This window comes from Cygnus olor, chromosome 1 (assembly GCF_009769625.2).
Source record: "Cygnus olor isolate bCygOlo1 chromosome 1, bCygOlo1.pri.v2, whole genome shotgun sequence".
NCBI lineage: Eukaryota > Metazoa > Chordata > Aves > Anseriformes > Anatidae > Cygnus > Cygnus olor.
Window position 1 is genome coordinate 1,740,368 of NC_049169.1, and position 14,563 is coordinate 1,754,930.

The 14,563-nt window shown below is 51.8% G+C and overlaps 2 protein-coding genes across 7 annotated transcripts in view; both read right to left on the bottom strand.

The window, feature by feature from the left end:
• Positions 1 to 92: 92 nt before the first annotated feature.
• Positions 93 to 2,312, bottom strand: LOC121064425. Of its 3 annotated transcripts, none has more exons than XR_005816501.1 (2): positions 1,303 to 2,312; positions 93 to 798 (listed from the first exon to the last, which is right to left on the bottom strand). XR_005816501.1 is itself a non-coding variant. In XM_040545895.1 (2 exons), the coding sequence occupies exons 1-2, from the start codon at positions 1,730 to 1,732 to the stop codon at positions 143 to 145; spliced, it is 1,050 nt and encodes a 349-aa protein (XP_040401829.1). In that variant the 5' UTR covers positions 1,733 to 2,094; the 3' UTR covers positions 93 to 142. The 3 variants fall into 3 exon arrangements, 2 of the variants coding, with proteins under 2 accessions (XP_040401829.1, XP_040401818.1); XM_040545895.1 differs by having other exon boundaries at positions 93 to 762; positions 1,303 to 2,094; XM_040545884.1 differs by having other exon boundaries at positions 93 to 765; positions 1,303 to 2,094.
• A 1,550-nt stretch (positions 2,313 to 3,862) lies between these two features.
• Positions 3,863 to 14,563, bottom strand: part of NET1 (neuroepithelial cell transforming 1) — a 50,000-nt gene continuing 39,299 nt past the window's right edge. For 3 of the 4 annotated variants that reach the window (XM_040545931.1, XM_040545941.1, XM_040545952.1), the window contains 9 exons: positions 10,887 to 10,994; positions 9,949 to 10,116; positions 9,106 to 9,168; positions 8,563 to 8,659; positions 8,364 to 8,440; positions 7,604 to 7,861; positions 7,172 to 7,342; positions 6,102 to 6,288; positions 3,863 to 5,736 (listed from right to left, as the gene is read on the bottom strand). In XM_040545931.1, the coding sequence (XP_040401865.1) occupies positions 5,336 to 5,736; positions 6,102 to 6,288; positions 7,172 to 7,342; positions 7,604 to 7,861; positions 8,364 to 8,440; positions 8,563 to 8,659; positions 9,106 to 9,168; positions 9,949 to 10,116; positions 10,887 to 10,994 (1,530 nt within the window). In that variant the 3' untranslated portion in view covers positions 3,863 to 5,335. The remainder of the gene's footprint in view (positions 5,737 to 6,101; positions 6,289 to 7,171; positions 7,343 to 7,603; positions 7,862 to 8,363; positions 8,441 to 8,562; positions 8,660 to 9,105; positions 9,169 to 9,948; positions 10,117 to 10,886; positions 10,995 to 14,563) is intronic. The other variant, XM_040545963.1, reaches the window with a different exon arrangement.

Below are 14,563 nucleotides of genomic sequence, written 5' to 3' on the forward strand. Positions count from 1 at the left end.
CCATCCATCCATCCCCTCTTTCCTATGTGCCCATAACAGCCAAGTGAACGTCACCAGCCAGGCCAAGGAGCAAACAGACCAGATGACCAGGCTGAGCAGCAGCAGAAGATATTTTGCCTTTCTGGGTTCCAGGAAAACAGCACTAATTTTCCCCAGATTCCCCCAGCGAGTAATGAAACCTGTGGGATTTGGAGGGAATGCCACAAAACAGAAGCAACCCATGGGACAACTTGGAATCGCGTGGGAATTGGGGCCTCCAGGTGGGACAAAGTTTGGGAGGGGATGACCATCTTGAGGAAAACCTCATCTGGAAAAAACTCCTGGCACGAAAAGCGTCGCAGAGGCAGGGAGGAATTGGCTGAGCCGTGCTGGGAACCTGTCTGGCGAGAGGCACGGCGAGCGCGTTTCGGGGAGGGGAGGCCCTGGCGGCTCCTCTTGTGCAACGAGCTGCTCCCTGGTTTTCTGCCTGCGCGTGCTGCTGTTCTGCTCCAAAATGAATCAAAACTGTGAAAGAGCCCCGGGCGGGACAGGAAAGTCCAGGGCTGGGGAGCGGGGGCTGGCTTGGGGGGGTGGCTTGGGAGAGGCAGGCACCGTCAGGTGTTTTTCGGGGTGTTTTCCAGGCCTGGGAGGATTTAGGAGGTTGTTCAAGCTGGGGGGCTTGTCTGAGCTCCAACACGAGGGTGGGCTGGGGGGGCACCAGGGTGATCTTGCTAACGGGAGGCTTCATCCTGGGAGTGCCTTGGTGCTGAGCAAAGCTGGAAGCTGCTGGGGGGTTGCTTCTCTGTCACCTCCCTGTCCCTGGCACCCATCAATTTCCATCACCAGCATCCAACTCCTCCCACCACCAGCGCCCACCACTAGCACCCATCTCCTCCTAGCACCCATCTCCTTCCACGACCAGCCCCATCATGTTCCACCACCAGCACCCATCACCTCCCAACACCAGCACCCACCTCCTTCCATCCCCAGCACCCATCACCTCCCACCACCAGTACCCATCACGTCCTACCACCAGCACCCATCACGTTACACCACCAGCACCCATCTCCTTCCACCACCAGCACCCACCAGCTCCCACCACCAGCACCCACCACCTCCCAGCACCCATCACCTCCTACCACCAGCACCCAGCACCCCCCCCCATCTCTCCCACCCACCCCCACCCTTCCCTTCCCCATCTCCAGCACCCGCTGCCTCCCCTTGCCCATCCCATGCTGCCTTCCTCTCTGGGAGGAGGTCGGGCCAGCCCTTGATTTTGACCATGCTTAATTGCGACCTCATTAGCACAGAAGGCTAATTAACCTCCTAAACCCGCCTGCTGGCCCATAAAATCCTGATGGAGTGGGGAGAGGACGCTGCTGGGTGTTCTGCAGGCGGCCTCCCCTTCCGGCATCGCCCCGCTCAACCCCAGCCTCTGCCTTAGGGTGATCTGACCCACGAAATGTCTAAAAAAATCCCAAAATGACTGGTTAGAAGCACCCAGACGAATTATCCCAACCCTGCGTGGCTTGCACCGCAAGCGCAGATGTGCGCAGATGTGTCTGGGTTTGCTTTCGCAGACGAGGCGGGGAGGGGGGGGAGGCTGAGGAATTCGTGGAAAAAAGAGAAATTTGGAGGCGGGGAACGAAATGGCTCCGGCACGGAAACCTCCGTGGGGCCCCGGGGCCCTGCATGAACCCAGGCGTTCGTGGAGGTTGAGGGGAACGGCCACAAAGCCCGGCAAAAATCGCATCGGGGTTTAGGGAACAAACTGGGATTTTTTGGAAAGGGCTCCGGGGGACGGCAGCTGCCGGGTGTAAGAGCCAGGCGGCGGCGGCGGCGGTTTGTGGTTGAGGTATTGTTTTAGTGAGGTTTCCAAAAAATGGGGGCAAACGACGGGGTCTGCGGGGCTGCGTGCCCAAAGTCTGGTTTTTTTTAACCCAAAGGGACCGTGGTCCCGCCTGCCAGACGTCCCCGTGGTGCAGGCCAGGATTGGGGTGCTGGGGAGGTGCTCGGGGCAGGGGTGTGCTGCGTGGTGCTGGCCCTGCTCAGCACCAAGCTGGGTGGGGAACCCCACAAGGTAAATACGGGGCCGGGGAGCTGCTTGCCAAGGGTGGAGGTGCCGGGAGCCCGCAGGGCACAGCCGCACTCCCTGCTCCTGCCCGTCTGTGATGGGGATGTCGCAGCGGCAGGGGTGGGCAAGGATTTTGGGGTGTGGGGGGGGTTGGGGGCATGGTGCTTGCTCAGGTCCCTTGTCTGGGTGTGAGGAGAGGAGAGGAGAAAAGGAGAAGGAGTAGAAGGAGAAGGAGAAGGAGGGGGAGAGGGAGAAGGAGAGGGAGAAGGAGAATAGAGGAAAGAGAGAGGAGGAGAGGGGGGAGAAAAGAGGAGAGGGAGAGGAGGAAAAGGAGAAAGAGGGAGAAGAAGGAGAGGGAGAAGAGAGGAGGGAAGCAGAGGAGAAGGAGAAGGAGAAGATAGGAAAAGGAGGAGAGGGAGAAGGAGAGAGAGAGGAGAGAAGAAGGAGAGAAGGAAAAGGAGGAGAGGGAGGGGGAGAAGATGGGAAAAGGAGAGGGAGAAGAAGGAGAGGGAGAAGAGAGGAGAAGGAGAGGAGAGGGAGAAGATAGGAAAAGGAGAAGGAGAGGGAGAAGAAGGAGAGGAAGAAGAGAGGAGAGGGAGAGGGAGAGGGAGAAGGAGGCCAGGACCCGCCGGCAGCCAGGCACGCCTGGCGTGTTTAGTCTAGCAGAGCGAGGGCGGAGGCGGCGGCTGGCTGCGGTCGGCACATTCGTCCTCGGGAGCGCGCGGGACCAGCACCGAGCGGGGGAAACGAGGCTCGCGGCCAACTCTGTCTGTCGGCTGCGTGAAGTCCAGAGCGAGGTCTGTCCCCGGCCTGACGCGCGGGAGGATAAGCCGCAGGATTTCCCCTCCTTTGAGGCCGAGCCATGTGCCCCCGCAGCTCGCTGAAGGCTTTTTTGTGTGTGTGTGTCTGCAAAAGGAGACTTTCTTCTACACCCTCTCGCTTCTAACCCCTGTGTGGGGAGGGCTGAGCTCCCTCCAGCTTAAAATTCATATTCAGAGGTCAAAAACAGGGGCAAACAGGGCGCTGGGGACATCGTGGGAGAGCTGGGGGAACCAGCATGGACACCCAGCACCCAGACGGTGCCCTACACGGGCAGCCCAAGGATTTTCGTGTGATTTCATCATCACCACTCGTAGTTCGCCTCTGGATAGGTTCCCCAGGGTGCTCCCCAGCTCTGTCCAGCCGCGTTCTCCTTCAGCTCAGGGATTTCTAAGTGGGGAGACCTTTTTCCCCGCCGGGGCTGTAGGGTGGTTTGAGAGCTGCTTTTGGGGTCACACGTCGTTTCCTTTGAAAGAAGCGTGGGCTGTTGTAGACAGATCTGGTTTCTTTCCATGGGCAGCCGCAGGGTATCACTTCACAGCACACAGGAGGAACAAGCGTAACTAATACTCGATTTGGTATCAGAGCTAAGGATGAAGAGAAATACGTGCAAAACACCCAGCAACGTCCTCTCGGTGTGCCATGAGCAGGGCAGGGCAGCGACCATCACCCCTGCTCCCTTTTCCTCTGAAAACCCAGGGAAGCCGCAGGGTGACTCAGGGAGCTGTGCCCTTTCCCAGCGCCCGCCTGTCGCGCCGGGAGGGCAGCCGGTGCCGGCCATAAACCCCTGGCTCGCGTCCTGCTGGGCCTAGGCGGCAAAAAGAGGAACCGTGACCGAGAAGAGGATTTTGACAAACCCCCAGATTCCTCACGGGGGCTCCGGGGCCCAGCCAGGTGCGCAGGCTTTATCTGCTTCCCCATACCGCAGCCCGATAACCCCGCCTGTATTCAGGGTGCCCTGCCCAGGAAACAACTCACGCAAGACAAGCAGAAGGCTGTCACAAATTTAATTGTACTTGGCAATCGAAACTGTACAAGACATTTACAGAGAACCACACGGCTTTGTGTCTATGTACACCTTCCTCCCACCTCCCGCACTACTGGCGCGAGGGACAGGAACCCTCACAGCCAGGTGAGTGCAAGGCTCGAGGAGGGGTGGCGTGGGATCGCTGCCCTCACCCCGCCACCCTCGGCCGCAGTGCGGGAGCAACCCTTTGGCTTCGATCAGAGCTGGTACCGCTTTGTTTCCTACGATGCTTCGCGGCAGTTTCCCAGCTGGCTTCTCACACGAATTCTTTGGACTGCTAGAAGGCGGCAGTGTCGCCGTTACGAGTATATACACTTCTACCTCTCCCGTCCCCAACTCCTCCGCCGCAGACGCTTCCTCTTCTCTACCTTTCTACCACATGCAATATCCTCTCGGCTGCCTCCAGCCCGGCCCCCCCACGGAAGGCATTTCATTTTCAACAAACAGTAACTACAAAAGCTACTTTCACTCCCTTGCTATTCCCTCTACAGCTGCTGCTCTTCTTCCCTCCCCAAACCCTTTGCAACGTGCCTACAAAACCTTCCTACGCCCCGTACAACGCAGTTCTCTTTCAGGAGTCCAGAGCTCAGCGCAGGCGCATTATGTACACGCGCGCCTCTGAACAAGAAGGATCAAGTAGCTGAAAGGAAATGCCAAGTCTGAAAGACTGCAGATGACGAAAATACAAAAGTAAAAAAACGAACAAACAAACAAACAAAAAGAAAACCAAAAAACCCCAAACAAGTATTGGAAACAAAAACAACTAATAAAAAAAAAATTAAATATGCGGCAGGTTACATGAGTGAAAATGAGGAATGTACAATGAACGCACCAGGACGAAAGATTCCAGTAGGTAAATTGAGAACCTGTTGAACCTGGGGTCTGATTTTTTGTCCTTTTTTTTTTTTTTTTTAAAAAAAAAAGGATGGAAAGTCACATGGGTGACGATAACCAGACTCTGCAAAACATGCACTATTCGAGACAAAAAGAAAATGTGACTTCAGCTTTCGAGCCCACTTTAAAAGGGCTCCTGCAGCACAGATCCAAACTGTTCCGCTGCAGTGGGACACCACCAGGCTCGTGGTGACGGCACCAACTTCTGCTTTAGGTTTACCATTTCCCCGCCTCAATCACCACGTGGCAATCTTTCAGAAACCAAGGTGTGCTCTTCAAAAATCTGCCGGAAGCAGTCAAAACCACGAGGGCTTCTGAATCACAGACTAAGAGCATAAAAACAGGGTCAAAGTGGTTGCTTTAGGAAAAACAGACTCCAGTTCAACAGTGTTAACTGTATACCAGTAGCTGCCATTACAACATAAAAAAAAAAAGACACTTCTGTTCAGAAGAGCAAATCCAATCATGCTCACATGACAAGAAAAATGTACACGTTATTTATAAATAAACAGTCTTCCGCCGTGGTGTCACCGGGCTCCTCTTTACACTAGCGTTTCTTTCCGCTTGCTGCTCAGCTGCTTCTCCCTCGTTTTCCTGTGCCCCGCGAGCGTTCTGTGCGTTTTCACGCCCTTGGCTTCCTCCGAGTCCAGGACGGAGCCGCACTCGGCCGTGCTCTCGTCCAGCTCCATCTCCGTTACGCCGGACATGGCGGACTGCCTCCTCTGGGCTTTGACGTTGGGCGCGGAGGGGTTGTTCTCCTCCGACTCTTCGCTGAGCTCCGGCAGCTCCGGCAGCTCCGCGGCGGCTGCAGTCCGCTGGAAGGGGGCGATGGCGGTTCGGATGCAGTTGACCCACTGCTGCTTGTGGAAGATGTCGTTGGCCTGCAGCGTGTGGGACTGGCCCGGGGAGGGGTCTTGGAAACGAACTCGGAAGATATTTTTAGCTGAGGGTAAACATAGGAAAAAGCAGATCAGTTCCTAGCTCAGTATTTAGAGATTCCATCACGAGGCAAGCGGCCCTGCCTGACCTGCTCTGCTTAGGGGAAAGCGTTCAAAATCCCACAAACATTCTCCCCAAAAAGCCCAGCCCGGTCGCACTGAAATAGATGTTTTTCTAATTTTAGCTCCGACTGCAAGGCGCCGTATGAAAGTTTATGGCCACCAGATATAACACTGCGAAGCCCAGCAGCGAGTCTAAAGGTGGATGCAGACACGTCACACACCCGCTGCGTGCAGGGATCATCCTGACGGAGATCTCCTGCTCTCCTCACCAACTGATCCCCACACGGGTGATGGGGTTGGGCTGTACCTTTATCCGAATTGCCAAAAGCTCCTCGGAAGGATCCTCCCATTTTCACATCGCCGTCCTGCAGGTCTTCGAGGAGCAGCTCCTGGACAGGGATTGGCTGCCGGTACACTTGGTAGGACTGACGCTCGTTGCGAGTGACTGGCCGGGTCAAAACCAGGATGTCTTGGAAAAGGAAGACGTAGAGTTTCTGAAAGGGAAAACATATCCGAGTATGAGCAAAGCGTTGTGCTCTATGCAAAGTTGTTACACACCCTCTGGAATTCAAGGCCATGTTAGCTCAAGTCTCACACCCATGTTAGCTTCCTGACAATTGTTGGTTACAGTAACTTAGGACCCTGACAGCAGTGGCATATACAACACTTACATCATCAGATTTATTATTTTGTGACCCGTAAGAATTGATTTATGATTTGCAGAAGGCAAGGAGAGGATAATTAGAAGCAGTTTTTTTTCTGACTATACAAAATGCTTCATGTGTCCTGCAGCGTAATGGCTGAATTAAACAAAAAACCTCAAAACAACCAACTGAAAAATAAAGAACACAAAGATTTGATGTTTAAACTGAGGTTACTCCTGCAAGCCAGGACAAAAGGCAGCAAAGCCTGGAGTACAGCAGGGTCTTTCAGTGCTGCTGCAGTGGGAGATAAACTCTTGGCAGTTCATCTCAAAGCCAAACAGGCTTTTGCAGGAACACTTTTGTTTGGAAGAGCTGCGCGCCAGCGTTCACAATGGGGAATGTCAGAGCACCTGAAAGTAAACAGGCAGCAGGAAATCCCTTTTGATGGAGTGCTAGGGCACAGAGCACACTTTCTAAGGTAATTTTGTGCTAATTATTTTCCAGCTCCTGAAGGCCAATTGTAAAACTGTCAGCAGGAAACTTTCCCTTATAGCCTGCAATGCAGTCTGCCATCAGGTCCTTTTTCCTCTGCTTTTTAAAATCTAGGTAATTGTCTAGGCTAACCCTAAGGATGGAAGGGCTCCTGGTCCTGCTATGACAAGGAGTTTCAAACTGCCTTTAAGGGAAGGTTTTCAAACCTGAGCATTAATTACCATGAACACGAGGGACTTACATGCCCATTTTTATTCTTCAGCTCCCCGTGGCACAGTAAAGCTTTGCTTCCTTCAATCCTCGGGTCCTTCTGCTTCTCATCCAGGTATTCCAGCTTGTCAATGTAGTACTGGCACTCTGACTCCCCCTTCTTCAAGTTGATGTCAGAGAGGACACCTTGGATTATAGATATCTAAAAAATAAAACATTTACAGATGATTAAATAGGGACCTATGCTTGCATATCTTCCCTTTACGCTGTTATTTAAAACCTCCCCATGATGGAGTCCATGTGGACTGATCGCCCATTTGCTTTCACAAGGGGTTACTGTCACAGATTTATGTCCTCTGAGAAAGCCACCCCACAAAACCGCTGAGGGTTTAAGAAAGCTTTCTGGAGCTCTAAAATGACATGGTTCTGTCAGAACAATGCTCATAAAATCGCTATTACTTACGGCTTCTTCCAGGATCTGGACATCAGGATGGTCTTTAGGAGTGTGCCTCAGGATCTCTTTCAGGAGCAGCGGGTATTTGACCAGCCGACTTCGAGGAATGTCCAAAAAGCTCCAAAGGTCCAGCTTGCGGCTGAAAGGAGACTCGAGGCAGCGCTGAAGGAAGTCCTGCACTCTCCGGTCCTGCTTCTTCTGATCCAGAAGCGCTTTGGCTGCCAGCTGATTGCTACAGTAACCTTTGTAGGCATGGAGTCTTGGTAACTGCAGGAGAAGAATAGTGTTGAAGAGTCAAATTCCATGCAGGAAGACCAAATCACATTAACATGTCAAGCTCGGGGGGTTCTACTTCCCTCACTGAGATATCTGGGCCCAATAAAAAAAAGCTAACAGATTATCCTGTGTATGTAGCTAGTCTTTTGTGAGGAGAACAAGGGCGTCCTACATTCAATGCCTTTGAAGTTCAGATGTTTGAGATTAACAGCTACAGCGCTATTGAGATCACATCAGTTGCTAACAGTCCGGACAATGTAGACATTTCAAACATAAATCAGTAAGTAATTGCAGTCGCACTAGTGCAAGTCTCCCAGATGAAATTGTGGCCCATTACAGCTGACAGAGCCCCATTGTTTTCAGGGCAGTCAGGATTTCCGCTTCAGTCTTTCACTCAAGGCCACAAAAGCCCGCAGCTTTTCAGCTTCCAGCTTTAAACGTTCTTTAAGCTCATAATCATTTTCAGCCTGGTGTCTGAGAGTTATGTACTCACCCATTTCACGAGAATGGGCCCAATCTGCTCCACTGTTCCATCTGGTTTTGTTGCTTCTCCTAAACTTGCCAACAAGTCTGGAATTGAAACACGGAATTAGAAACTGCTACAACACCCCAGTAAACTATTCTAATGTGAGCAAGCACCGAGTGCAACTCCTAGTCAACGTATTATGTGAAAGTGATCCAATTGTTCTTACCTTCATGCAGAGGAATATAAGAATCCAAGTCCCCAAATATGTGGGTGAGTTCCTCCTCGGACATGATGGAGAGTTTCAGCATAGGATCGTGATAAGCCTGTCAAAGGAAGTCAGTATTAAAATGCATTCAGATCTCCCACAGCTAAAAGCTGACAATGTAAATCCCGGGGATGTATCAAGTGCAGGACAGATTTGACGAGAAGCCGATAGAAACAGTAACATCGACTTGGATCCATGTTACAACATCGTATCCACAACTCTGTATACAGGCATCAAGGCCTAAAAAGGAGAAGGGCTTTCCTGTCTGAACTGTTCTCCTCTGGGAGAGGAATTCCCCAACTAGCTGTGCAGGACTGCAAAGCGCAATCGTTTTAGGGCCGAGTTTGTTGCACCCAAACCAGCACTGCAGGACTGCTCGCTTCAGCTTTCCAGGAGAGTTTCCTAAAGGTGGATTCTAGGCCTGACAAAGCTGATGTGTAATGTTTGCGGGGGTAAGTAAATTATCTGCAATGTGATTACTGACTGCAGGAAAAAACCACTCACCTTTCTGGCAAGCTTCAGGTCTTCAATTAGGTCCTGCTCTCCTCTGGACATTTCATATATTGCCTGTGAGGAGGGGGATAAAAGCATGGAGTGTCATTTTTAATCCCCGTTTTCCCCTGAAAGAGCCTTTCAGCTAACGTAATGTACATCCTGTCTCTTCGGCCTGAATAGGCGGTTCTGCCATCTGAATCGCTTTATGCCACCTGGGCACGACAACCCCGAGTAAATCTGCTGGCTTTCCCAGCCTGGAGAAAGCTACATTACTTACAACTGTGTGAAAGCTCTGATGCTCACGCACAAGCCAAATTAAATATTAGCACCTTTTAAATCACTGCTTTTACACAGGCAAGCACGAAAAAAACAAAACCCAGAAAACCGCAGAGGTCAAATCCCAGGCGTCTTTAGTCAGCTTCTGTGTTGTCATGAGAAGATTTGTCTAAGAACTACAGGGAAAAGGCAAGCCAAGGCCTCGCTGTTTGGCTTTCAACCAATTGTCAAGAACTCGAAGAGAAAGACAGCTGGCTTTACAAGGAACCCGACTTTGGGTCTGCTGCAAAGCAACCAGCGCGGCTGGGTCTCAAATTTCAGAAATGCTGAGCGCCCCCGTGGAAAGAGTTTGGCATCTCTGAAGGGTCAAACTGGGGAGACGAGCTCCCTAGTGACTCGAGAGAGAGCAGCCTACCTTTTCCCATGCCTGGCACTGAAATAAATCTAGTGGTTTAGAAATGAAGGTGCACAGGAAGACACAATCACCCACAGATGCTCACTACTCCTTTTCCCACCAAGGAAATGGACCAAGCCTCAGCTGCCTTTGCCAGTCCTGCTGTTTAACAGACATCTTACCTCCTGGCGCTTGATTTCTTTGGTGCTCAGGGATTCTTTCATGTTGACATCTAGCATCTCAGACCAGAGGACACTGTTTCTTCTTTTAGGAGGGGTGGGAGCAGCGGATCTGCTACATGACTTCTGGGCACAGCCAGGGGATTTGCTGTCGCTGCGAAGGGCGAATGACTACAGGGATTAAAGAAAAAAAAAGAAAAAAAGTTAAAAAAAAGAGCCTACAGTTCAGAAGTGCAGAAGTATTACCCACACCCCTCCCAATCCTTCATCCTCCTCTGCTGCACAGGGCAGGAAAACACACCCAGACACTTTTCCTCAGATAAAGGAACACTTTAATCAGGCTGCTGAGAAGGGCCCAAGAGCCCCGAGACTGGCAATCTTTTCCATGTGCCTCTCTGCACCGATCCAGCAGCAGCGCTTGGGAGGAGAACGGGCAGATAAAGCTTGGGTCTATTTCCAAGGTATGAGGAAGTAAATAAATTAGGATCATAACTCTGCTTATAAGGGGGTTAGTCAGACACCAGGCGAACTTTGCTCTCGTGATCTGCAGTGGTACTGCAAGAGACAGAGCAGCGATCGCACCTGGACACACGCGGTTCCTTAGGCAACACGTCCCTGACATCATCGCTAAACAGCAAGGTCAGCTCGCTTCTATCTAGACACGAGCTCCAATACACATATCTCGAGTGCTGCAACGGTTTACCAACACCATTCTCCTTATCTGAAGTTTATTTTTGCTTCCCTCCCTAAGCCCTCAACAACCTAGGGAGCCACCTCTGAACTCCTGAACTCTTCTTCATCCCCAAGCAAGCTTTCTGTCCTTGCACGAATCCTACGGTAGGTTTTCACAAGCTGCCTGGAAATCCCCGTGCCTGTTTCCCCCCCCTACAGCCAGTACCGTCCCACACGTCCACAGAGGGCTAGAAAACTCTGCTTTTTACCTGTATTGTCTGCCCAAAGCGCCGAACTGCACCATTTCTTACAGGAGAGATCAAGTTCGCCAAGGATGTGACCCGTGCTAAAGGCCGAACCCGTTTATTGCTTGGCTCCTGTAAATAAAGCAGAGAACAAATCGTACTGGCTGTGACTCCCACTTCATTTCTCAAGCTGTCCAGGCAGGTTTAAAAAGCATGAACACCCTTAAGGAATGGGAAACACTGCAAAGAAAGCGTTTTGAAGTGGCCATTCATCTTAAATGGAAAGCAGAGGCTGTAAATATTTGTCTGAACTTTAGGGCTACAATTAAAACTGCAAAAACTCTGCCCAGTGTAGAAGAGGCGAGATAACACACACGTCAGAATTCAGAATTAGGCTCAAACAGAGACCGTTATGGCTCGGAACAGAAATAGACCGAAGCACTCGGCTCTACAGGGCAGGCGACTCGTCTAAAGATGGAGCTGCGATCTGCTTCTCCCTTTTATCATGTTTTCCTTTGTCGAAAGAATGCGTTTTTCCATTTTAATTTTATTTTGGAGAGAAAAGTAGCAGTCGGAGCCCAGGACAGCCTCAGCAGCTATTCTAACAAATGGCAAATGACCACATGCTGAACATTCCTGCGAGGGCTACGCACACTCGAAGCAGATGAAGTTTAAGACCTTCGGTTTTACAAAGCTTCCTCCTCCTCCTGCTCTGCCCCCCCCCCGGCAACTCATCATAATTTTTCTTCTCCGTGTTTAGATTTGAAAGGCAGAGCTTCTGCTTTTCTACGCCGCTAATCCACGCCGGGAGCCCAGAGCATTTTCAACACTGCCCTGACCCAAAGGCTGCCAAAAATGAGGAAGTGTCCCAAGGAAACCTACTGGTGCTTGAGCTCTGATCGGTTTTTTAACATCATGCTGACTACCCTACGAATTTTGGATCAAGATATCGGGCTGTAGGGACTGCCCAGGGAAGGTGCCCTGGTGCTCCTAAGCGTCTGGCACACGTTGGCGTGACTCATCAGCACAAGGAAGTTTCTTCGTTTGGAGTTGGTTAGCATAAGTTGATGGAAGCTTTAATTTTTTTTTGACTCAATCGCCCTAAAAACTTTCCCAAAACTTCGTTAGACGTTTTTGGTTAATTACAGTTAAGTTTCTCCTCTCCTGTATCAAGGACTAAAAGGTGAAGGCTTGCTTAGGCCAAGCTCTTCAGCATCTCCATTTCCAGTTGGAGGTTGCAGGACTGGGAGCCCAAACCCTCTGCTCCTGCGTGGCACCGATGTGACAGAAGCTGAAAGCAGAAAAGGGAAATAGGAACCCGCAGAGAGAGCTGGGTTCCAGGAAGGACTGAGGAAACCTAAGAGCTACGTACGCAAGATCCGTTCTCAGCAACACGACCCGAGGAGCCTGTCTGTCTGTGAGCGGCGTTAAGCAACACAGGACTGAGCTCACACTGAATTAAGCCCTCAAAGTCGCAGGGAGGAACATGAAACGCGACGGTTTATGGCCGATGCAGAGCACAAAGACCTCTCGGCACCGCACAAAGGGTGTCTGAGGCTGCGCTCGAAATGTTTGGGTAATCTCAGGACTACGGAGGCGCTGCGGGAAAGGGGAAAGCTCCAAGAGGGCACCCTCGAGCATGGGCCCCCGGCTCTCAGCGGGTTTAAGCTCAACACCGGGGACGCTGCAGTCGCTTGTCCCCTCTGCCAGCCTCGAGCCATCGCTCTCAGGGAATGTTGGTTGGGAAAGGCTTATCCTGCAGGCTGGATACGCAGGCTGTGCTCAGGAAACGAGGAAACTTTAATTACTTACAGACGTTTCTGGCTGGAGCGAAAGGATAGGCAATTTAGTTCTGTGAAGCCACGCATCCGTGTACCGGGATAAAGGGACACGAGGCAAGAGAAGCTTACGAAACTACAGGAACGTGAGCAGAAAACATACAGGCGTGAGCCACACACAGCTCGGGCAAGGCCAGGGATATAAATAGCACGGAAAGGAAAAACATGACACTGAAAAGTAACAGTAAGGAACCTCGGTGCTTCAGGATGCTCGCATGGTATTTCGCAGCCTGCCGTTAAAGGGTCAGCTCGGCAGGCTGGCCAGAAACGAGATACAGTGACACGCCGTCTACGCGAAGGGACGGCGTGCGGATGCCTTCCCCGCACATCCGCGACACATGCACGAGGTCTCGCGGCAGGCATTCCTGCCTCTGCTCGGGCCAGGCGGCACAAAGGGGCTCCCTGTCCCTGCGGGACCGTAAGTTGGCACCTTCTGGAACAGCAGCTGGTAGGCACCGAGACAGGCGAAGGCAGGCTGGGAGCAAAAAGCTCTGCTCTTGTGGACGAGAGGCAGCACAGCTCCCGAGCAGCACTTCTCTGCTCTGCAGAGGGAGGAATTTCACAGACCGGCAAGACCCGAGCGTTTTCTGTCCGTGCCCTGTGCTCCCTCGGGGTGTTCGGCCAACAGAAAAACTTCTGCGCGCTACAAATGCAGCTTAGCAAAAGGCCACTTCCCCTCTCTTGAAAAGAAATCCCACTCTCTGTCCCGTCTCAGACGGGAACGGTTTCACTGCCAGAAAGCTGCATCTGTTTCTTCTTCTCCTTCCAACTGCATCACTCGATCCAAGGCAGGGAGACAGCCTCCCTCTTAGAAGCCTCACCTTCCCTGTGATCTGCGTTTCAGCTGGGGGTTACGTACTGCGATCCTCCGCTTGTGGTCAAACTCAGCCACGGTGTAAGCTGAGCCTCGGCGCAGTTCATGCTAGGGATAACTTTGGCTCGGTACTTCTTTTTTTTTTTAGTTCTGTACTTGCAAACAATGATCCGACTGTCTCCACGCTGTATTCCTTACAGAAGCCCAGATTAGAAGCAAGTCTGCAACGCTTCCGTAACAAGTTAGCAGCCGTAAGCCTTACAGCCCCGACACAATTAAAACCCTGGGGAGTTCAACAGCTCTCCTACTTCCATTCACGTTTTTTTTTCCCCCCCCAAGGGGCTCTTTATTAGAAACGAATACAAATACGTCGTGAACGTCCACACAAAAGGTAAATCTTTGTCTCAGTGCCTCGGCTGGAGGGCAAGGCTACGGTGCTTCAAGGGCTTCTCTTTTAAGCGCAGGTAATTCACGTTGTGAAGGCACTGCATCTTGCTGCTCGGAAGAAAACCAGCTACTTTTGAGCCAAGCAGTTTTTCCCCTAGCAGCACGCACGCACGCAACCTTTCCCCTGCGCTGGGTAATAATTAGTGGATTTTACAGGGCTCATTTACCAGAGGACAATGCTCGCCGTGCCAGCCCCAACCCAACGCATACAAACTCGGTGACAAATCGACAAACCGCACGCAGCCGAACTTGGATTAATTAAACCAGGAATGCAGGAGGAGGTTTTAAGTCACCAACTCGAATATTCCTTGCCAGCGATCATCGCCACCTGACTATCTTTAAGATCCACGTGAAAGCTGAGCAAAGCTCGCCTCTGTCCTGGACACCTTTACCTGGGATCGATGCGAATCCCCCAGCTCCAGCTTGGCACCTTGGGGTGAGATCTCACCCTCTGCCTTTCCCAAATTCAGGGGGCTGCTCGCCACGATGGGAGCGTTCAGCCCCAAAATTTGGGGGCTCCTGACACCAAACGAGTACCCAGCACCGCCAGGAATATTGCTCGGGGGGCATCGCTCGAGCCCTGACCCACAGCTTCACAGCCA

What these genes read in the sequence shown, in the direction of transcription:
- LOC121064425 (XM_040545884.1), bottom strand. Translation starts at nt 1,732, where the DNA reads ATGCGATTTTTGCCGGGCTTTGTGGCCGTTCCCCTCAACCTCCACGAA. An exon ending in CCAGCAGGCGGGTTTAGGAG is followed by an intron (nt 766 to 1,302) that starts GTTAATTAGCCT and finishes GCAACCCCCCAG; the next exon opens with CAGCTTCCAGCTTTGCTCAG.